Source organism: Nestor notabilis, unplaced genomic scaffold, assembly GCF_000696875.1.
Source record: "Nestor notabilis isolate BGI_N333 unplaced genomic scaffold, ASM69687v1 scaffold5648, whole genome shotgun sequence".
Lineage (NCBI taxonomy): Eukaryota > Metazoa > Chordata > Aves > Psittaciformes > Psittacidae > Nestor > Nestor notabilis.
Window position 1 is genome coordinate 40,374 of NW_009938640.1, and position 24,426 is coordinate 64,799.

General features: G+C 37.1%; 1 protein-coding gene across 1 annotated transcript in view; it reads right to left on the minus strand.

Moving 5' to 3' along the window:
• LOC104409529 (cadherin-18) overlaps positions 1 to 24,220 on the minus strand; it is a gene marked incomplete at both ends in the record, with an annotated part of 60,434 nt that extends 36,214 nt beyond the window's left edge. Inside the window, 2 exons of the mRNA XM_010019427.1 lie at positions 15,747 to 15,866; positions 23,926 to 24,220. Coding sequence (XP_010017729.1) covers positions 15,747 to 15,866; positions 23,926 to 24,220 — 415 coding nt within the window. The remainder of the gene's footprint in view (positions 1 to 15,746; positions 15,867 to 23,925) is intronic.
• Between the last annotated feature and the right edge of the window lie 206 nt (positions 24,221 to 24,426).

The following is a 24,426-nucleotide window of genomic DNA, read 5'->3' on the forward strand; positions in this document are numbered from 1 at the left end:
CTTTTTTACCTATAATTTTTATAGTCTTCCTGTGTGGTACAGCCCTAGTAAAAATTAAAATTTCACTAGTAATTTAGGATCTTTTAAGTAAAATAGCTGACTTGAGAGAAAATGTAAAGGATGTTTCATTTTGATTTGTTATTCTGCTTCTGCCTAGAAATATGTGTCAGCAACTACATGAATAATTTTTTAATTTCAAGGCCCTGAAACTCACCCTGAGGACTCCTATCAGAAAGAAAGTATCTTCAGAGTCAAAAGAAGAAAATACTAAAACCACAGCAACATTGTGACTGTCATCCGGCAACAGCTGTTAGCTGTACTATTCATTGCAAATGAAACACAAAGAAAAAATATTACTAGATTTTGATGAACAGCCTAATTGCAGTGCTCACTGACTGCAGTAGATAGCCCACAACTAAGGTTCATACTGGTTAGAGTGTTCTTAAAGTCTTGCCAGAAAGTCTCTATGTAGAGCACAAAATTCCTGCAAAGTCAGATTAAGCCACATTGAAATTAAAGACACCTGTGGGTCTTTCACCTCTTGTATGGTTAGCTGATCAAGACAAATACAATCAATCAATTCCATTTATTTCAGTGTTTGTTTCAACAGAAGATAGGCCGTAATGGATATCTGACATAAAAGCCAGTGAAAAATTACTATCCCTGGAGGCCACTTCTATGAGAAGCAAGATGCTAACTGCTCCTCCTATCTTTAAAGAACGATGCCTCCTGAGAGAAGCACATGAATGGAAAATATGTATCACCCTTTCTTCAAGCAATGCCAAAAAGTCACAGTCTAATCATCTCTATTTAAATTTGAATTTTTTTAAGATTTCATTTTGCATCTGCTCTTCTTTGAAAAGAAGTAACTCCACGAATGGATTTTTCAAAGGTTTTCAGAATTATCAGATGTTGATTTTATGTGTATTTGCTTCATTTGTTTAAGCAGCCCAGATTTTAAAAAAAAATCCCTTGCAAGATCTGTATCATGGAAATACAGGGAAAAAGAAGGTTCTACCTGAAGAGAAACGGAAGGACAGAATTTACAAGAATGATGAATATCCAAGAGTTATATCAAGAAACATTGTTTTAAAAACAATTTCATAAGCCAAGTTCAATTGTACTGCACATATTCACAAGCCAAATTCAGCTGTATTGTACTTCCTATTACATAGCACCTGCTCTTAGTTTCCTAACTTAACAGGATATTAGCTGAACAAGAAGATGGTGTCTCAAATAAACAAATCTAAATATCGAATATGAAATTATTTTTCCATACTTTAATATATAACTAAATTAAAATTATTAACAATAGTGTAGTGTAATAGCAGTCTACCATGTTCAGAAAAAATATTGTTTTTCCAATACTTTTTTACCTTCTTTCATCTTTTGTGATAGTTTACAGATGAGATTTTTACATTAGCAATTTATATAATTAATAATTTTTCATGGCACCAATTACACAATATAATTTACAGATACACCTTATAGTTTTTTGTAATGTGTTGTATTATTTTTATTATCTCAGTATGCCTTGCAACTGTTCTTTTACCAGAGTATCCTGAAACTCTTGCAGAACATATTACACTAGAAAAATTTGAAGTTAGAAGCAAAATTTTTGGAGTAATTTCCAAAAAGATTTATAGTACTTTATGTCATTTTTTTTTTAGAATCAGAAGATGCATTGTTGACATATATTAACACCACCATTGATAATCCCTTTGAGGCAGTACCACACCTGAACTAGATCTAATCCGGTTAATAAAATAGAGGCTTATAAGACATCCAGAAGGACTTATATACAAAGTTCTGTAAAAATACAACAGGATGAGATTTATCCGCTTCTCCTCATTTAAAGCACTTTTTCTTTTCTTCCAAATTACAAAGTAAACTAGACATTTGACATAAAAATGCCCACTTTGAAAATGGAGGCTTCCTCTCTACAGGACAGAAGGGTATTGTATTTAAGTAAATGCAAAGGATTAGACAAGTAACCATACTCGTACGTTCTTTCAGTGATGCAGTTACTTTTACAGAACATTACGGCTTAGATGATTAATCCATATCACAGTGATACTCACTTTTTATCAGAACTGACTAGAAATGGATTTAAGCCAGGATTTGGGAAATGCATTCAAGTGAAAGGATCTGCATGTATTATCAGTCCTTGCCATTTCATGATGAAGACAAAAACCTACAGGAAATCTCATTTTGAGGTGAGATTTCTCAGGAAGAAACAGCTTTAGCTAGTAAGTCCCTCATTTTCATCTTCTATTCAAGTAAAGTGAAGCCATGGTGGTCAGATATATAGGGAATTGTTAAATTTTCTGCCCGAACACTTTTAGATACTATCTATTGATCCAAAATGTATTTCTTGAAAGAACAGTTTGGGAGACAGCAAAACCTTGTTTAATCTTCCTGCTTCCCTTAGGACTCCCGTGATGGCTATATCTGCTTCTAGGACTGCAAACGTTTTACTAAATTCCAGGCAGGCTTCTACTCTTACACCTTCCCCAGTATTAAAGTTAGAATTGATTCTTTCCTTGCAAACACTGTAAGCATGCTCTCAAAAAAAACCAGAAATACTGCAAATTTTATGGACTAGCTAAGGAAAAAGAAAGAGGAACAGCATCTTTAGAATATTGTAATCATGATCACAAATATCGTAAAAAAATTCATGTACAATGCTGAAATGCATACCAAGAGAAAAAGAAGACAAAAATATGTGAAAACAAAAGACTTCCCCAGGGACCTAAATTAAAGACTGCAGACTGGGCTGAACTCCTCTGCAATTGGTTCTGCTGTGACAATTTTCAATGACAGAGTCTTTGTCTAATGTTTAAAATATTGCATAAGGTATGTACTGGCTGGGGATTTGAAAACTCTTTTTAACCTGAGGGATGGGGTTTGCTCATGAGCTTAAAAATGTGAAGAAAAACATCCATCTTACAGACCTTTGTTGACAACAACACTTGGAACAGCGTGAGGGCAAGCAGTTCCCTGATGCCAGGGTATCCCCAGGTGAGTGATGGCAGGCCTGGTAGCCTGGTAGTCCCTCCTCCCAGCTGGGAGCAGGGCAGCCCAAGGGGCATCAAGGCAGCTCCAGTCTCAGGCATTGGGCACCTCCCTGGGGATAGGGACCTAGTTCAGTGGTGCCCATGGATTGGCAGGACAGGGCTGTGGGGAGCTGGAGACCTGTGGTGCATCAGCATCACTGGGGCAGGGGCTGACAGCCCCAGGGGGCTGACATGGGACCCTCTCAGCCACTGGGAGGCCCTGTCAGTGGACTCTGGACCCTGACAAGCAGAATGGCAAGTCTATATGGAAATCTGTAAAGAGCAAATATAGACAGAGCCTTTGATAACCTATTTGTGTGCTTTTGTCATATAAACATTCAAGTTCCAGACATGGTGGTGGTGGACAAATGCTGATTAATATGACCCTCAGAAAAAAAAGACTTAATTCAAACTACTGTTCACCACTTAAGTCACAGAATGCATGTGCAAGCAAAGTAAAACTAAACCAGTACTGAACAGTATCCTGTCCTGGAAGTGAAGTTACAGAATCTCAGGAAGTCTAGTTGCAGTCTTTCCTAAATTTTAAATTTACAAATATGCTGCTAAATCATAAAGACAGTTACAAAGATATGAGGTAAATTTGCTGGTTATTGTGTTTGATCAGAGTCTATCTGAGGACTGAAAGACCAGACAAAGGCCACTGTACTGCTCCTGCTGCTGCTCTTAGGCTTGACAAAGTCAGCAAAGAACTGAAAACACACTCTGAGGCAAGTTCACAGAAGATGGACTCCGCCTAAGGAGGGAACTGGGAAACCTTATTGTCAGGTTTCGTGTTCCCTGTTCACACCAGCAGGCAGTGACAGTGTGAAGGCTGCAAAGTCAAGCATCAACGGGAGGACAAATGTTGACATACAGCTGGTAAAGGTCAAATTTCCTGGAAGATTACAGGTTTGCTGGTGGTTTCTGGAGGTAGTTCCTTTCTCCCTTCCTTTTTAGGTAAGAATTGAATTACAGTTTCCTCAAATGCCATATTTGTTCTTACCACATTTTAAAACTGGTGTAAAATGGATTCATAAATACCTTGTGCTTAGGTTTTTGTTTAGGGTATTTTTCTTTATTTTTTTTTAAGTAGATGGTAAACATGTGGAGCTTGTGTTAATTTTATAAAGCTTTTGTTCAGTTTTTGTTAGAAGGTATCTCAACTGCAATTGAATCATTTTTACAAAACAGTATTTCTTGAGAAGCATTTTCTTTACACATAATCTTTGGAAAAGCAGCATTACCATACTAGGTTTGTGGTTCTGTATGGTTTATTACAAGAAAAGATATTATCAGCCACATTCATTCAGACTGTAAATGAAAATGTATGCATCATTCTAAAGATGAAGACTGATGGGAAACCAGACACATGCATATTTATTAATCTACTGTAGATTATGCATTAATTCTGAGAGTAGCAATGCTTTTAAATCACAGGCTTTGTGCAAAGTACAAAAATCTCTGTTTGTATGCACTACTAAAGGAAATGGTATCTTTCATCAGTTCTATATGCCTCATTTTCTTTCCACAAGTCTACCACTACTGGTCTTTTCTCTGCCTCCAGTGTGAATTAAACATAATTTCACAAAATATGAAAGGCAAAATATGTGAACTTACTCAAACAATAAAGTGATAGCATTATTAACACAGTAGATCTGAAAAAATCTCATAAAAGAGAGACACAAGAAATTAAGCCATTTAATAAATATATATCCAGTGTGCCTCCAACCATAAGCAGGCATTTTAGCATTACCAAATTGTCAGATAACACAGCTCCTGGAAGAATACCCCAGTATTGCTCTCACTCATTTTCATTGCCACTGTGAAGTTTCATTGCCACCCTTTAACTGCATTTCTGAAATTATTGTCCTCAACAATACCAATACCCACAACAGCTTTTGAAAGGGATAACTGGAAAAGGGAAAATGTGAATCAAGAAGTAGAGCTGTGTATAAATTAGGGCACCTTTAAAAAGTTCAACTTAATGGTTTGCTCTGCATCTTCATTTCAGTCCCCTAGCCAAAAATTTAAGGGGGAGAAGAAAAAGAATCTAATATCCCAGTAATTCGTTCTTGTATAGCTAGAGATGCCAATAATAACCTATCATCTAGAAAAAGGACACCTGTTAGCACAACTAAAGGCAATAAAGTCACTGATTAATTCCACAACAATAAAAACTGATCTGTAAAAGTATTGCTAACATGTGAACTGGTCCTTAGGGGCAGAGTCTTTAAAGAGTCTACTGCATTCATCTTCTGAGTGAGTGTCCTGGCTCTCGTATCAGGTGAGCTAAAAATCAGAGAAGGACTTGGGGGTGGTGATTGATGAGAAACGCAACATGAGCAGGCAGTGTGCGCTTGCAGCCCAGAAAGCCAACCGTATCCTGGGCTGTATCAAAAGAAGCATGACCAGCAGGTCAAAGGAGGTGATCCTGCACCTCTACTCTGCTTTCATGAGACCTCACTTGGAGTATTGTGTACAGTTCTGGTGTCCTCAACATAAAAAGGACATAGAACTGCTGGAGGAAGTCCAGAGGAGGGCCACGAGGATGATAAGAGGACTGGAGCACCTCCCTTATGAAGATAGGCTGAGAAAGTTGGGGCTCTTCAGCCTGGAAAAGAGAAGGCTGCGTGGAGACCTCATAGCAGCCTTCCAATATCTGAAGAGGGCCTACAAGGATGCTGGGGATGGACTCTTTGTTAGGGACTGCAGTGGTAGGACAAGGGGTAATGGCTTTAAACTTAAACAGGGGAACTTTAGGTTAGATCTAAGGAAGAAGTTCTTCACAGTGAGGGTGGTGAGGCACTGGAATAGGTTGCCCAAGGAAGTTGTGAATGCTCCAACCCTGGAGGTGTTCAAGGCCAGGCTGGACAGAGCCTTGGGTGACGTAGTTTAGTGTGTGGTGTCCCTGCTCATGGCAGGGGGGTTGGAACTAGATGATCTTAAGGTCCTTTCCAACACTAACTATTCCATGATTCTATGAAAAATTACAGTAATGTATTTGAGGGTTTAGGGTGAAATCTTATTCATTCCCCTTTTCTCAAGTTAAACATGTTTTATCACACATGTAATTTCCAGAATTTGTTTCAATGCAACTTTAGCCTTCCTTGTTTAAAAACAGAAAACTTACAATCAATGTTTCACATAACCCTTTTGAAAAGTTCAAAGATGCAGAGAGATACACCTGTTCACAGAAGTTCACATCACGGAAGTAATGCTTTTATCACACCAAGATCTTTAACCTTTGTAATAGATACAGCACAGTATTCTAGACCTTCAAAAAACAGCACTACCAGTACTAACAGTACGATCCTCAGTACATCTGAAAAATGGGAACGTCTCCGAGTATAGAAAATCAAGCTTAATAAACATTAACATTAGGAACCTTTTCCAGTGTCCCCTAGAAGGTAAAAGCAAAACCTGTCAATAGTGAACAAATAGTAATTTTACACCTAAGAGAAAAACTGCAAAGGATGTGGCAAAAGAATCCAAACTACATGATCATGTATGTCTCACTGCTTTCACATCAGTGCTTTAAATCTGGTTCAACAAATAAACACAGTGCTTCACAACTGTACTGGTTGGCTGGGACAGAGTTAGTTCTCTTCACAGCAGCTCAAATGGTGCCATTTTGGATTTGTGAGCAAAACAGTATTGGTAACACAGGGATGTTTTAGTTATTGCTGAGCAGTGCTTACACAGAGTCAAGGCCTTTACTTCTTCTCACACTCCTCTGCCACACTCCTCTGCCCCAGTAGGCTGGGGGTGCACAAGGAATTGAGAGGTGACACAGCCAGGACAGCCGATCCCAACTAACCAAAGGGATATTACACATCATATGATGTCACACTCTGCAACAAAACCTGGGGAAGAAAGAGGAAGGGCGAGTGTTTAGAGTTATGGCACTTGTCTTCCTAAGCAGCCATTACACATGATGAAGCCCTGCCTTCCTGGGGACAGCTGAACACCTGCCTGCTGATGCAATGGAGTGTACAGATTCCTTATTTTGTTTTGCTTGCACACACAGCTTTTACTTTCTCTGTTAAACTGCTTTTACCTCAACCCATGAGTTTTCCTACTTTTACCTCAACCCATGAGTTTTCCTACTTTTATCCCTCTCATTCTCTCCCCCATCCTCCCATTGAGGGGGGAATGAGTGATTGGCCGTGTGGGGCTTACCCACAGTAAGCAGACATTATGTTGTACGTAGAAAAATATATCTGTGTATTTACAGATGGAAGGTTGAAAAGAAATTTAAAGAAAAAAAAAAGAAAAGAAAAGAAAAAAAAAGAAAAAAAAAGGTGTCTACCAAAAAAATGAATGCACTTACCATATTGCAGCAGTCCTTGTTAGGAAGCCAAGATGATAGCATCATCTGGGAACTTGCCAATTGCCATTTAATGCTCACAGAAGGATGTGCCAATATTTTTTATTTTTTTTTTCCTGGACAACACAGATTGCCCACAGTAGTTGTTCACAACACCAGATGACGAAAGAAAAACAAACACAGAAACAAACAAGAGTGGAACAACCAAAGAATAGTTTCTCCCTTGTTTCTGAATTCAATCTCCAGTACACATGGACCATCTCACAGGAAAGGAAAAACAACGTAAGAATATCAGGCAATCTTTTTTACCCTTGCTCTTCTGCCTCCTATGCCTGTCCTTTTTAAATATATGCTTGACGTTGGAAGAAACAGTGGTGGTAGGTAATCAGCAAAGAAAGTACAGTGGCAGAATACTGGTCCTGACAAGTGGTCAATCCATCTTGGGCTACTCAAAGTCCACAGGATACACAGGCAAGGCAATGGCCCCCAGATATCAGTCACCATAAGAAACACCAAACTAGGTTGTACAGACCTTTGCTCCAAAGAAGTGCTGGTATTGGTATTACTGCTGCTTTGTTATTACTCTTATTACACATCTGCAACACACCATCTTGCCCATCTTGCCCCTCCTCTTTGTACACTTTTGATTAGCAAGGACAATTCTGTGCAGTTTCCGTGCTAGTGGAAAACAAGGCCTAAACCACAAGCTTTTAGTTGTACCAATGCTCTCATAAAACCTTCAACTGTAGCAAAATGGAGCAGAAATATAAGAAGAAAGAAAACTAAAAGAAACAGTGAATTCTTCATCTGCTCATATTTCTCTGCCCTTCTGTTTAATGGCCTGAGTTATGCTTTGAATAACTCTTGGGAAAACTGTAATATTATATCAATATTTTGACACACAAGAAAACTGTGAGAATCGACTCCATTGTTCAGAGTTTATCTTAGAAGTGTGAAAAATGCAGGTGCAGAAAATCCAGTATTTACTTACAATTGAAAGCAAAGGATATTACAATATTTACATTACTCTTAGCTGAGATCTGGCAGATGACATTCTCAAACAAGAGTTCATGACAATATTTTTAGATGAAGTACATGTTTCTGTTCCTTCAGGAATGGAGGAGTGCATTGTACAGTACCTGGTAGAATTAGAAGAACAAGGTAAGACTCCCTCAAATTTTGAGACTGAATTTCTAGTGAGTCTCTTGAAACAAAATGTAGACTTCAGCAATGAAATATCCTAGAGATGTAATTTCAGATACAACATTTCAGAAATTCCTTTCGGAAAAATAAACATATTGAAACCCAAATATTGAATACATTCCTTACGACTTCAAGGTAAAATTGCAGTATCCATGCACATAATAAATTAATTTTAATCCTATACACTGTTAGCAAGAGGTATTACTAATAAAAATAACTCAGCTTTCAGAATGATTCTTCACTGTGACCTCACTAAGTAGAAACCACTAACATATAATTAAATTTGAGTTTTTTCTAATAGCTATAAATGAGTGGTCTGCAACACAAGCACAAGGGACACTTTGAAGGTTGGAGAAGACCTTTAAGATCATCAAGTCCAACCTTTAACATAGCAATACCAAGTCCACCATTAAACCATGTTCCTAAGCACCACATCTCCAGGTCTTTTAAATATCTCTAGGGATAGTCACTCCACCACTTCCCTGGGCAGTCTGTTCCAGGGCTTGACAACCCTTTCACTGAAGAAATTTTTCCTAATATACAATCTAAACCTCCCCTGGCACCACCTGAGGCCATTTACTCTCATCCTCACACTCATTACTTGGGAGAAAAGACCAACACCCGCCTCACTACAACCTCCTTTCAGGTAGTTGCAGAGAGCGATAACGTCTTCCCTCAGCCTCCTTTTCCCCAGACTAAAAACCCAGGTTCCTCAGCCACTCCTCATAAGACTTGTGTTCTAGACCCTTTATCAGCTTTGCTGCCCTGCTTCAGACATGAGTGTCCAGTAACAGCTTAAGAGCCTCAGTGTTAAAACTGTGATAAAGGGCATCAAGTTTACCATAAGATCACTACAGGAACCTGGGCATCAACTGTGGTGTCTTAGTTATGGAGTTAGGGGGACAATCATCCAGTTTTTCTTTAGAGCAGAAGCATACAATTTATGTAAGATAATTCTATAGCCCCCTAAGATCATTAAAAAGATATTGGAGCCTCCCAGCATGAAGGCAAAGAGATAAACGCAGGACTCTTCAGTTTCAGTTAGCACTCTAACATGAACCAGCTTGCATAACAGCAGGGGATCATTAACCCTAGTAAACATGCTTATTTTAAGCAGCTGTCACTAAGAAAGATATTTTGATTTAAAAAAAATAAATTCCTAATATAAAAAATAAGAATGCTCATTCAAGTAAGTGTCAGAATTTGATTTCTGAAATGATTTTCCTAACTAGTATGAATTCCTATGTACAGCAGACCCAAATATCTTGAATTACCTCCATTACTCAAGTTAGCACAGTAGGCTCTTACCTGGAATACCACGACAGACTTTTCTACTAAAGCATGCAAAGGGTGTTCTTCATTTTTATACTGCATGGTCTATATAATTCCTCTAATTTAAGTTATTTTCTCTAAAATAAGGAAATAAGGTAGACCTTAATCCATTAAATCCATAATTACTACCTCAGTATTAAAAGAACTTTATTTTAATATAATCCATTAATTAAAAGGTGAGTCTTTTTAAGTATTAGTATTTGTTTTTCAATATGAAATCAGGGAATAACTTGATTAACAGTATTTTTTTCTTGTTTTGTAGAGGAATACACATGCATCTTTAAAATTACACTCTACATATTATAATGCCACAAAGTCAGCCATTCCCATATGAACTATGGCTAAAGACTTCTAGAAAAGTGTAATATTAGTTACATATGAGAACAAAAACCTTGAACTTCAGGGGTTGCTTATTTGGCATTTATGAGGCACATCTCTGTATTTGGAAGCAGCTATTCAGACATTGACTATGTTTATTATTTCTATTGTGCTCTCAGTCAGGAACCAAACTAGATAATTAGTGAATAGGTCATTTCTTACAGGGATGCTTGAAGACATTGTTCATGTTAGTGTGAAGACAGAAAGCAGAAGGAGGTTGACACTCTTCTCATGCCTAATAAATAGTCTGTATAATTCGCAGCGATGTTCTTTCATAAATAGGCATACACATTTCTTTATTAGTTAATAACTTCAAGTAAAAAAACTTAAGCTGGTAGATGATTAAGATCTTTGTAATATTACTGATGTAACAGCAGATCATTATAAATACAATTAAATACAAATATCTAATTTTTTTCACAGACATTCAGTTCAATGACAAATGTGTTTCTCTCCCATCCCACTAGCGTCTGCATTTCAAAACTGCAATGAATGGTTTTATCTCTTATTTCATCACAATTACAAACAGAACTGCTGATTTGAAAAGATGAATGTTCCACAGATTAATTCTCTCTATATGTTATGTTCAGAAAAGTTGATGCATCTGGGAAGAGCTGCGTGTAGCTAACATCCTCCAGACATCGGTTTACTATGTAAGCAGCAGAACTGGACTACAGGTTTCACTTTCAGTATCGAAGCATATGGCAACTGAAGTGGGCTGCTATAGCTGCTAGGAAAAACCCACAGTTCAATTTGAGGTTTCCTCAGGAAAAAAAATGAGCTTCTGGGGTTGGGTTGTCTGTCAAATGTTGACTGTTGCTGTTTGATGAGCCACACTTGACAAGCAAGTACAAGCAGGGATAGATCCTACATCAAGTTAATGGATCAAAAGACCCCATGGTTTGGGAAAGGCAGAATGTTAAATTTGTAACTCAGACTCCCAGGAAAAGTTTTCATGTATATTCGGACATTTAAAAAGATTGGAGGGGAACCATATTAAACCACTAGCTATATTAATAGATTATTTGCTCTACTATTCATTAATAACTTTTAATTTAGTTTTATTTTTACAGTGAGGTTAATGATACTCCAAAAGGACACGGAACACATGTTTGCTGGGGTTCCCTGAGTATTTTGATTAAAAAAATCATATAATCCTATAAAAGTAATCTTTGCAAATAAACCCAGGATCTAGACACTGACTTCTCTCTCTTTCATCAGCATTATGAATACACAGTTATTCATAAAAATTTATCAGCATATTTTGCTGCAACTGCGGAGGAAAGCAACCAGGAACCAGCACAGACTGTCACAGCTGATTACTAATTACATAGCTAATTACTATTACATCCCATAGCTAATTACTAGAAGTAATTAATAAACACAAATACAAAACACTTCCTAGAAAGCCATTCAAATTCAGAGGATTTTGAAAATCTTTCTTACAATTTGTTATGCATGAACAGTAGTTCTGACATTCATAGTCATAACAACATAGCTGCAGCAAATTTCTACACACAAGACAGAGTATACAAATCTTCTTTCACAGGGGAAAAAAACCCACCAAATCAAAACACAGGCCCTACAGCCAGTCAACTGAAAGACTAAAGATCATTGGGAGTTTCCAAGTCTGTTAGCCTGATGGAAATGAGGTTGCTGTAGCTCCTCATTTTTAATCCATGATTCAGAAGCAGTAATGAGGCCGAGCGTGTGTTCTGAAGAGGTACATGCATGCATGCAATGCATACGCACAGTGGGTGACACATGGATAGAAACATTCAGTACTCAAACACATATGGCACTAACAGTCTCATCCTCCTCTGGCTGATCAGGATGAGGGACTGTTTATAGCTGGACATTACGCACATACTCAACATGCTATATTCCTCCTGTAATTTCTATTGGACACTCGGTCTATCCAGAAGCTGTCACTTGGATCCCAGTCTTCACGCTTGCTGGCACCTGGACATACAAATCCAGCACCTGCATTTCCCCTCCAGCTGCAGGTACAGACTCCCTTTTAACTCTGGACACACTCACACATCCCTTTTCATCCCAGACCACTATGGATCCCCCAGTAATGGGTCTTACACACTAAGCATATCCAGTAACAGGTTCTGGAGCCTCGGGACCCCTAGTGCCCAATGATATCTCACGTATACATTATGAGCACCCCAGTAGTTGGCTCCCTGGTCTCCCCTTGCCTCATACACAGAGACACACATATGCAAAGAGGCCTCTCAGTCAACCCACGGACCATACAGTCACCCCAGACTGGTCTGGACCTCTTAGCCCCTCTGATTGCTGAATTCTGAGCTGACTGGTCTCTCCGGTATCTGGCCCAGACTTTTGGCCACCTGGATACCTGGCAGCCAAGCCACTCATCCAACTCAGTGGCTACACCAGCCTGAGACTCAGTCGTGATCCCACACTGACATAAGCACCCAGGCACTATGCACACACTCTGTGCTCTCCAGTTTGCTGGCACCACAGACACACAGGCCTTTCCAGCCCATGGTCATCCATCTCCAATTGCTGGCACCTAAACTTCCACGCACACATGCATACAGATAGAGCCTCTTCACTAAAGAAATAGTTAGAAATGGACCATAATAAGATACGACAGATGGTGCTGATCAAGCAGAGAGCATGATTAGGTAACAGTGCTAAGTAAGAGCCTGTTTACACACCATGGGCACCATTTATCCCCTTATCCCTCTATTATCCCCTGCTTTTCACTCCATAATCCATCTCAAACCCTCCCTTTCCTGTTTAGAGGTCTTTCCTCTAAACATCCAAGTATAAGTCTAGCACAATACCATAGGGCTCTTCCCTGCATCCTATAATGTATCCCATACCGCTGTAGGCAGTAGCTCCCTCAGCCTGAAGGGTGATCAGGCAGTATCTTCTGTGGACTCCTCATGATAGGTTTCAGTCTTGGCCCATGAGGTTGAAGCTCTCCTGGGACAGCCCCTGGAGGAGCCCAGGCTTGAGTCTCTAATTACAGCAGGGGGGTTACTCTCCCCCAGTACACTTCTGTTCTCCTTTGGGTGTGGAAAAGAGTTTGTAATTTGGTGCTGGCCCACTCTTGTATTTCCGGTTTATGAGTTCTAAAATCCTATTTAAACTATTCTAAACTAAGCTCCTAAAACTCTGTAACTTTAAAGTCTTCAGATAATAAATTGTTTAAAACTAAGTTTAGACAGCACTAAGCCAGAAGCAGAAGACTTCTTAAAACGAGTATTCACACTGAGCTATGAACACCTTGATGTCTGCATCTGATAGCTCCAAGAAACTTTACCTATAGCCATAAAAGATTCTTATGCTCCAGAACATTACATTCAGTCATGAATGTCAGGTCCTTTAGCTTCCTCTTTTCCCTTGTTCTGTCCCTCCTTTCTTGTACAGGAAGCTTGTGCATGTCAGTGTAAATTCAGATAACTTGCAGATAAAATATAATTAAGATGGAATTGAACAATTGAAGCCTTAGGAAAAATAGGTCACAGAAATGCTTGCAAATTCAGAAGAGCGATGTTTTCAGAAAATGAGTCTCAAATCCCAGAAATTCAAAGTGAAATTTTATAGTGAAACACTCTATTCTTCAAGACTTTCCCATCATTTCCAATAGTCTACTTCCTCCCATTATATCATGACAAATTAAATTAACTGCTCTTCTGCAATTATGAAAGGACAAGTTATCAAATCAAAAAGCTTTTCCTATTTTTTTTCACTGTTTCACTGTCTACTTACCTCCTAAGGTATTTATTCTTTTGTAATTTTAATAGACTAACATATCAGAATAATTTTAATTTTCTACAGACATACTAAAAACAGTTTACGTTCATAAAGTGTTATTAAATCCCTGTCAAAGCCTAAGGCTTGGGAAGTGAAAATACACTCCCATCTTCTTCTTAACAACATAAACACAGTTATAACACAACTCTTTTCTTCCATGTTACAGACCTGATACTGAGAACATACACTACGATTCTTCATTGACTGAAGAGCAGTTCCAGACTACAAGTTCCGCGCCATTTTAAAAATTAAAAATATAGACCATTGCCTCAGAGTGCCAAAACAGAAGTAGAAATGTAGACCAGGGTTGCAATTCTAAGTAAAAAAGGGCAGAGAGAGCTTGGGCACAGTATCACTGATTTTCCATATGTCTTAGTTGTTAATATGCACCTGGGTGGTTTTAGCCTATTCCAGCTATGCCAGACTGTACTCACATATGGCTGGGTAAGGTGTGTGCCAGCAGTTGTTACCATAACAAAGTATGTATGAACAGGCCTGCATCTGGATTGCCTCCCAGCACCTTACACAGTCCTCCAACATGATCCTATCACTCTTTACACAATCAGGCCTTTCTAACATGAGCTCACAAACTTACAGAAGAATACAGGTTGTGAGACACCTCTGGGGTCACCTCCTGCTCAAAGCAGGCCTAACCTCAAAGCTAGCTGAGACAGCACAGATACACTTCTCTTATAATGAAGCAAGCATATACCTCCAAGTTCCACAGAGCGTAAGGTATGCAGCAACGACACTTAAATGTAGAAACATTACAATGGAAACTATTTACACTATACTTACTTCACTTCAGCACATTTAAAAAAACATTATTCTTCCCTAAAGTTAATTGTAGGGATCACTATCTTTTATTCTTTCCCCTCACTATTAAAGCTTTGATATAGATAGGCAAAACCAGTTACAAAATTCAGATGATTAAAGTACTTTCTTAAATCATCTTTCCTCATTATTAAGTATATAAATATGTACTAAAAATATAACTTCATATTAATACTTAAGATAATGCTCTTCGGAAAATCCAAAGCTAGTAACAACCCCCATCCCCAAAAGAGATTTCTTCTTTCTTTAAAGAAACCTATTTGGGTTAATTACCCATAACTTACATGTTGTGGAAAAAGGAAAGGGTGATGCATAGCGTTTAAGCATAAAATTTTCAGCTCATTTTACTTCTTGAATCTTAGAACAAATTTTCAGTGAAATGGAAATTCTGCTGTTTTACAAATACACAAATTGTATTAATTTATTATGGTACATGTATTGAAGAACACATTCAATAACCCACCCAAACCTACCCTTCAGGCAAAACAAAGCATTTAAAACCATTATGTATTAGGCACATTTGAGTCACTTCCTCTAGAGAGGCTTATAAAGACGGAAAAATGCTACTCCAGTTTGGCTGAATGGCTTGCATCATGGCACAATTCAAAACTAATTCTGTACAGAGTAGGCTCATTTTAGCCTTCAGAAAAACACAGCAACTCCTAAATTTCATAGTGCTAAACCAAGTAGAGTATATTAGGGGTTAAAAAAAAATCACCAAAAAACCACATTCACGTGCATTTTGTACATTGGATTTCATCTAAAAGAGTTAACTGCAACATATTAGTGAAATCACACTGACAGAAATACAAAATACCCACCTGTTTTAGGGTCAACAGAAAAGTATGGCTGTCCCTGAAGAATACTGTACACTACTCTGGCACTGTTTCCATATGTAGGGTCATCTGCATCTGTGGCTGTCACCTGTAGAACAGATGTACCTGTATGTACAACAAATAAAAATTGATAATAAACATAATTTTCTGAAAAATATAAATATTTTAAGATGTAATTTTCAAACTTTTACAGTCCTCAGATTTTACAATTAGAGAGGTTAATAACATTTTCTCTATATGTCTTCATCCTATCATATTTTTAAGGAAAACTATTTATACTAATTTGAAAAAAAACCCAACTTTTTATGTGTATATATATGTATATGTAACTTAATTACATATATACAACCATAAAACAGTAACCACATAGCATGCATACATATGCATGTTCACACACATAGATTCAAAACTTGGATATTGCTTAGATTTCCAAACAACTCATATTTATGGACTTCAGGATCTTTATCCACAATAAAAATTAATCTTGAAGTACGTATTTAAAATATTTTACATAAATGTTCCCAAATCAATAAAAGATAGTAAGGGAAATCAAAAAGTATAGCTATTGAAAGACATCAAAGATTTGAAAATGGAATAACTACCAGAACCTTGTTGGAATTCAAATGATGGTTCCAAAGTAGAAAGTTAAGAGTTCAAAAGACAGGTATTTGTATTCTGTTATTATGTACCATTAGAAACATAAAATCACAGTTTCTAGCATGTCACTAAGTAGGATAACTTATGAATAACATTTTTGTAGGAAATAAAATGCAGAAGTCCTGCACAGAGACAAGTGATTTTGTATTTTTTGGTTTTTATATTTTTTCAAGACATTTAATGATGCATCTTTTTTGCTATCACTGCCCAGCACTTCACATAAGAAATCATTAAATGAAAGACTGCAAGTTAATAAAGGTTCAGTCTTCATCCCGCTTGTTTATCCTTCTACAGACAGTGCTTTCTACGGACTCTCTTGGCCCAGTACTAAAATACTAAAAAAAACAAAAACAAAACAGGCTACTCTCATGTAATTCTGCATTTGAAAGTGGCTTCTCAGTTAAATTAACCACTGAGGCATCACCTTCACTCTGGGGTGTTCAATTTCACATGTTATTTGTAAGAAGTATGCTTTTGAATTGACTCTCTTGGTAAGACCTACTTGTCATACTTTGATTTGCCTCATGGAACAGTTTCAGAGCATGCTAACTAGATTCCTTTGGATGAAACTAAACCAAAAGATCTGCTCTGGCAGCACATGTGATTTATTCTCACTGCTAATGGGCATTTAGTCACAGAGACCAGACAAGAGCTAGTCTGAAATAAGATTTCCCCAAAACATATGGTGTGGACATCAGATCCTCAGTTCCAAACGTTTAATTTCATAGATTGGTTTCCACTGCACAGAATTGCTTGGTACTGTGCACACTCTCAGTATACACTGGGAATACAAGTATCTAAAATCAGAGTCTGACTTCAAGTACAGCAAAGAAAGCATGCAAATCTTCACAGATTTGGATTTATCACTGTTTAAGAAACTATTTGTTAATAATGATATTAACTTGGAAACAAAAAGTTGCTTTTTGTATCTCTACTAGAGATTTGGTAAATGGTACAGCAAATGTGTCTGCATACTTAAACGTAGTGTCTTCTGGTCTCTGAATAGCCCAAACACATACAGTCTTATAGATAAATGTATTCACAATGTACATACAAGGAAACCTTGCTGAATTTGAAGTGGAATATTGTAATAAAACCAAGCTGGAGCTAGTAATCTGCTCATAGTTATTCAGGAGTTAATGGTAAACCTGACTAAATTACAGTATTTCGGTTTATGTGGCAAGGGAAACAAATATGAATTGAAGTTAGTGTAATTTTCTTAAAATGTTCTAGGAATCTATTCAGTCATATTTATTTGCTATTTAAACTTAGAATAACAGTTCCTGTAAACGACATCAAGTCACTTCAAGGAACAGAAAACGTATTTTTTCCCATATTCTATAGCTTATCTTAATATTGTAATGATATGTTTCTGTAGCCAAGTATGGCAGTAATTTCTAACTTGAGGTGAAAAAGCTGTGACCCTTCTGTCTTCCAGTTATAAGCTTGCTGTATTCAAGGATAAAGGCTTGTCCACAATAATTATTCATGGCTTCATTATTTAATGTTGGAATTTGTGGTATCATTAAAGATAAATAGTTTACTGGTTTTTTTTTTAATTGCATACAACAAAAATATGCCCATCCAATAGTCAGTCAGTCAGTCACCTACCATGGTTTGCTACACAGAGTGCTGGGCAACTTCTGTACCTTTGAGTTTGCATTTGCACTTTTTCCAGTTCTAGACAATCAAGGTAGGTTTGTGAATGGCTGAACAGATTTTGGCTATTTCAAAAGAAGAAAATACCAGAAATACTGATATTTCATGGTTCTCTCATTCTCCTCTCTCCTCTCTCCTCTCAAAAGGTAGGGGATAGAATCTGTGTGCTCACTGATGTGGGACAAAGAAAGAGGTCTACTGAAAGGCAGTATCTCACATAAGCAACTGACAGGTCATTTCAGCATGAATGGAATGCTATTATGCCTTAAAATCTGCCAGGGTGATTTTCAAGCACAACTGTACCTCTCTCCTAAGAAACACCTGATAATAGTAATTTGGTATTGCACAGTGGCAAAGTGTTCTCTTTCTGTCTAAAAACCCACTTAGAACTACAAGCTTTAACTCAACCCCCCACCCCACCTCTCAAACCCTCATTTAGTGCAATGTAGCTCATCGGATGCTTAACTTTTTCACTGTAGTACAAAGCATGCTCAGCATTTTACAAGATGTATCCATACTGGCTTTTCACCTAACTCTTGCATGATTTACTGAGCACAGAGGAAAGGCAGCTTGTAAAAGTTGCGGGTTAGAATGCCTTGTGAGAAAAGGTAAAGAAAGTACCTTTACCTTCCAACTACTCCTTTCAAAGTTAGCATCATTTAGCTCATCAACATGACAGACAAATCATGATTCCAAATATATTTGTACTATTCAGATGCAGAATGAGTTCTTGCTGTTGAGATGTGTAAAGGATTCAGATAGAAAACTATACAGTATAGCTGCCTTGCTATTTTTAATGTTAACAATTCTGAGGAAAATAATCTAACACAAAAAATAGGGATCTAATTTCCCCAGACACCTCAGAACAGATATGAATGTCAAACCCAGAGGCGTACCTTCCATACTTTCTTCACTAACCTACTGTGAAAGTGCCTGTAAAGAAAACCTCCAAATTTTGCTATGAAAGCATTTTGACACCCCACTTAGGTAATAAAAAGATTTTTTCCCCAAAGTAGAGGCTTTGCTCGTTTAGAGTACAACCACCATTCCACATGATTTCCTGCTACAGTTTAGAGATTCCATATTGGGAATTCTGTTTTCTTAGCTAATGCTCTATACAGAACTGTAAAATAAGTTTGTGTGCTCTGAACACCACTCTTTAAGCTTTCTCTTTTTTCTGTTATCAAAAATAAGGAACATTCATTTGGGAAACCAAACTGTAGTTTTATTTAAAAATCTCTTCTTTTGGGCTTTCGTGTTTTGTTTTGTTGTTTTTTTTTTTTAATATGTTCACAATAAAAATTTTGTAAAATTATGTATCATATAAAAGCTGAAGGGAAATACTTCAATCTGTCTCTCTGAAGACAAATTTTTGATGTATAATGAAGCAGTTCAATAAAGCATGTCTGCTGAGAATGTACATCTCTATGCATGACTTTCCATAGTTTGCTGAACTATTAAGAGAACATGTTTTAGTTTAATTCTACATTAGAAAATAGTGTCTTCACCACGAAATCAACATAAGTTAATGACTATATCATTGATGCAAGTCCTCACTGTAGAAAATCACAATATTTTTGCCTGATATCTTTATTATAAGATAAAAATCAAACAATACAGGAAGATAAAGAGACACTTCTCATGCAAATTGTATTGATGAACACCATGAATATTGCCTTCCAGATTATCTGAAATTTTTACTACCTCACATTATAATACCCTGGAAAGAAGTTCAGGAAAGTCCAGTGTGTCTATTAATTTGTTAAGGAGAATTTATTTGGAATACACTTCTTATTCATGACTACATAGAACACTAGAAAATGTAATATGCAGTGTTTCACTCATTTTGAAGATATCTGAATGGAAGGCTTTTGCTGTTTGGAGGTGGGTGGGGAGCTTTTCTTTCCCTTTACGTTTAGATAGAATCACAGAATGGTTTGGGTTGGAAAGGATGTTAAGATCATCTAGTTCCAACCCCCCACTAGACGAGTAATGATAATGATGACTCTCATAAAACAGAGCATAGTTCTCAATGAAACTGAGCTTTTTACACTGCAGAAGAAATAATTTCAGATATAAAACTTGGATCTCAAGATCCAACTTTAAGGAGAAGTGTTCAACGAAGGCAAGAAATAGGTGTTTTCTTTCAGTTCTTCCAGCATAGTACATAAAGCATAAATAATATGTTCACTTTATGCCACAGGAAACATTGCAATCAAATATTTGGCAAATAATTTAACAAAACTTACCTGTACTTTCTTGTTAGTTACCTAAAAGACCAAAAGCCATAAACATGCTACAGCTTTCACAAATAGATCAAGGGTCAACTTGTGGCAAAAATATCAGCTAACTGCTTGAGGAGACAGATAGGAATCTGCTGCTGAAATTAACGGCATAACAGAGATGAAAAATACCACCAGCTACTCAGCGTGAGGGCTGTTACAGAGAGACAGTAGCACTGAAAGTTTGTTAAATGACCATGAAATGAAGTGGAAGATATTTTTAAAGTAGTGAATCATCCTTAGGAATTCATACAATAACAACAAGGATTTTAGTGACATATAGACCACAGCTAAATATCAAAAAATGTGTTTATTACAGGACTAATAAGACTGGCATAGGGATGTCCATTATTTGACAGAAAATGGATCCTGTGGAAGCAATAATAGAATTAGTCTTCCTGAGACTACAGATGATAAAATGCTTTCAGAATGCAATGAACAAACAAATCAATAAAAGAAAAAGAAAATAATGATCATAAATTTGCAAGGAAAATATGCTGTATGCCTACAGCAGATTGCCTGTATGGCCGGATATGAAAATTCAATTATATTCGAACAACACAAAAGTGTTGTTGATATCAATGTAGATATTTTAATGATTTACCTCAGGTACAACCAATAAAGTATTTAATTTATAAAATACATGCATTAATGATACATTCTGAGTTACCAGCTGGGCTTATACCACAGCACACTAAAACTTCTTTGGCTTACTATAATCCACTCTGTTTTATAACCCAAAATGCCATCCCAGACTACTCAAATTGTTCTTTAGAAAACAGTAACATTTATAATGTAGCTGAACAGCAAATACCAAGATTCAGACTACTACAGAATTATGACTAACATTTATGTAAGAATACTACATTTTGAGGGATGAAAAAAAAGGGGAACTTTGAGTGAACAAATGAAAAATAACTATATTGGGTGCTTTTGACTTTGAGGATAACATTGATTTCCTTTCCACTGTCTTTCCTCCTATGAAGAAAATAAAAGGCTTCCACAGGGGAAGGAAATAATCAATTAATTAAAATGTTCCATTAAAGACAAAGGAAACTAAAGAAAGAGGAAGACAGAGTTATGCATTTTTGAAGACAGTTGATAAAGGATATGAATTTAACAGCAAGAGTCTGTGGTATAACGAGAGACAACTGAGATGAGAGCTTAGATGATACTGAAATGAGCTCTGAGAGTAAAGCTTTGTGCCACAGTGAATTATCAAAGACAAGTGAAGAGGTTTCATACAGGCCCACAATACTCTTAGTGGTAATAACCTCACTGTAGTGCTTCCCACAAAGGTGTTATGACATTACTCACAGAAATACCGCTCTAATGCACATCCATAAGCTTCTCTTGGGAATGATATTTGCAATAGCATGCTTAGATGGTTAAAGCAGGCAATTGCACATTAGAAACACATCCTGTTATATGCACTAGCATCACTCTGTAGAAGGTATAGACCCACATGTTTATAGCTTGAAGTAAAAGATGGTATCTGAAGGGCGCCTACAAGGATGCTGGGGAGGGACTCTTCGTTAGGGACTCTAGTGGTAGGACAAGGGGTAATGGGTTCAAACTTAAACAGGGGAACTTTAGATTAGATATAAGGAAGAAGTTCTTTACAGTGAGGGTGGTGAGGCACTGCAATAGGTTGCCCAAGGAAGTTGTGAATGCTCTAACCCTGGCAGTGTTCAAGGCCAGGTTGGACAGAGCCTTGGGCGACATAGTTTAGTGTGTGGTGTCCCTGCTCATGGCAGGGGGGTTGGAACTAGATGATCTTAAGGTCCTTTCCAACCCTAACTATTCTATGATTCTATGATTCTATGACCAAGGAAGTCAGTATTTGAGTGCAAGAGATTTAAGAGAACAATGAACAGCTTGCAAATTATTTTAAGGAATGAAAATATCTTTGATTGATAACCTTAAAATCTTTATTAGCTAGATACTGACCAAGCAAGAATGGCTAATACAGATTGTTTTTCTGGTAGAGACCCAAGAGGCTATTAGAAATAATAATGGTAAATCATTATAGTAAGAGCGTATTAAAGGCCAGGTTGGATTGAGTCTGGGGTGACATCGTTTAGTGAGAGGTGTCCCTGCCCATGGCAGGGAGGTTGGAACTAGATGATCTTAAGGTCCTTTCCAATCCTAACTATTCTATGAAAAGGTGGAATGAGGGGGAAATAGAAATTACAGACAAAGATAAAGTAGCAGTTAAGAGAGAAATAACAGACTGTGGGAAGAAGGAAATTCATAAAAGGGAAGTTAAGCGGTAAATGGGAACAATGACCTATGAAAGAAGAAGAAAGAATGAAATAGGAGGAGACCAAAGAAAGATGTTTCTCCCTTCATGCATTCTTACTGTGAGAGGGATCACAGTAAAAAAGGCTTAGAGTGCTCCACAGCTGAGAAGAGATGTCTGAAGTAGCACACTGTGGGATGAATCAGAAGAGCAGAAAAGACTGGAAAAGGAGAAAAACAGTACAAGTACCTACAAAGAACAAAGCAGAACAAGAAATTATGATGCAGACAGGTAGATTATTTTTCAGAACATAATGTATGGAGGACATTTTGAGCAGAAAATCAAGGAAGTACTCCTATGTGTCAGTGGAGTGGCAGTGACAGAAAGAATGAAGAAGCACTCATTAAGTCAGGGGAAAAGAAAGAGAATGGGGGAAACTTCTTACCCTTTTAAAATATTTGGTAAGCTGCAAAGTCAATTTAAAACAATTTGATTTTGTATGGTAGATAGGAAAGCATACTTATTCTCTACTTTATACAAGATTAACTCTACTTATGTCAGTGAAGAAGCCACTGGTGTAAAAATCAGTCTCTGCTTCCAAACTGTCAGAGCTCTAAACTCCATGATTCAGGATTAAAACTTCATACATTCAGTATTTCCAGGACTGCTATGATTACTACCTGCTCACAAATATTTCATATACCACACTTCATTTGTACCTGAAAACAAAGAATTGTACAGATGTTTGGAATGCACTATTTTCACTATACACATCTGTAATAGAAGCTGTGGTTTTGGCACCTCAAATAATAAGAATACATCTGAACTATATTTCTAACAGGGAAAACCAAATATCAGTACTTTTCTGAATTTCAGCTTGCTTTATAAGAAACTTAATCAAGATAAATAAACATATGACACCATGGGCTAAGGTAGTCTAGAAAATTAGTTTCTTTGTATTTGTTTAATTCTGTGAATTGCACAGACTACTCATACAGACATAAGACAATGCCATAGTGTAGTTGAATGAGGAATATGTGAATACATCTTGTTTCTAGAGTGCAAAGTACAATTTGCCCAGGAGTGTATGTTAAAGCAGATTAAGAGTGACTCTCTACAGTCAACAAGCGTGTGCATCCTGTTTTCTTAATATGAATGTCCCAAGTAACATACAAAGTTGCATTTGATGGCTTCCTATAATCTCAACTGTAATATGTTTTACATACAATCAATGATACAATAACCGTGTGATAATTTTGTCAAACAGTATGTGGCATTTTAACTTGTTAAAAGATTGCTGAATGTAACAATTCATTTTCCTTACCCATTTCAGACATCTCTGGCACAGTAACAATGTATGGTCCATCTGTAAATTTTGGTGCATTGTCGTTGATATCCTGCACTTTGATAATAAATTCAGATTCAGGCTCGAGTGGCTTGTTTGTCCGTCTATCAATAGCTTGGGCATGAAGCACATAGTGTGTCTTCTGCTCTCGATCTAGGCTTTTGGTTGAATGGATGTCTCCAGTCGTGTCATCAATAATAAAGATAGTCCCTGCCCCTTCTCCAGTAAGAATGTATTTGACTGATCCATCACCTTTGTCGGAATTGGAGTGCAGCTGTAGAATATAAACACATAAAATCATATAAAATGACCTAATAAACTTCCTAAAAGGTTATTGCACATAAGATCTAAACAATATAATATTTCTGTTAGCACCATTCTACTTAGTTTTTAATGTTCCCATCTCCTGTCGTAACTCCTTATGTGGCATTACTGTCAAGTCAATCATTTTGTTCAGGATTATAATCACCCAGCATAGTT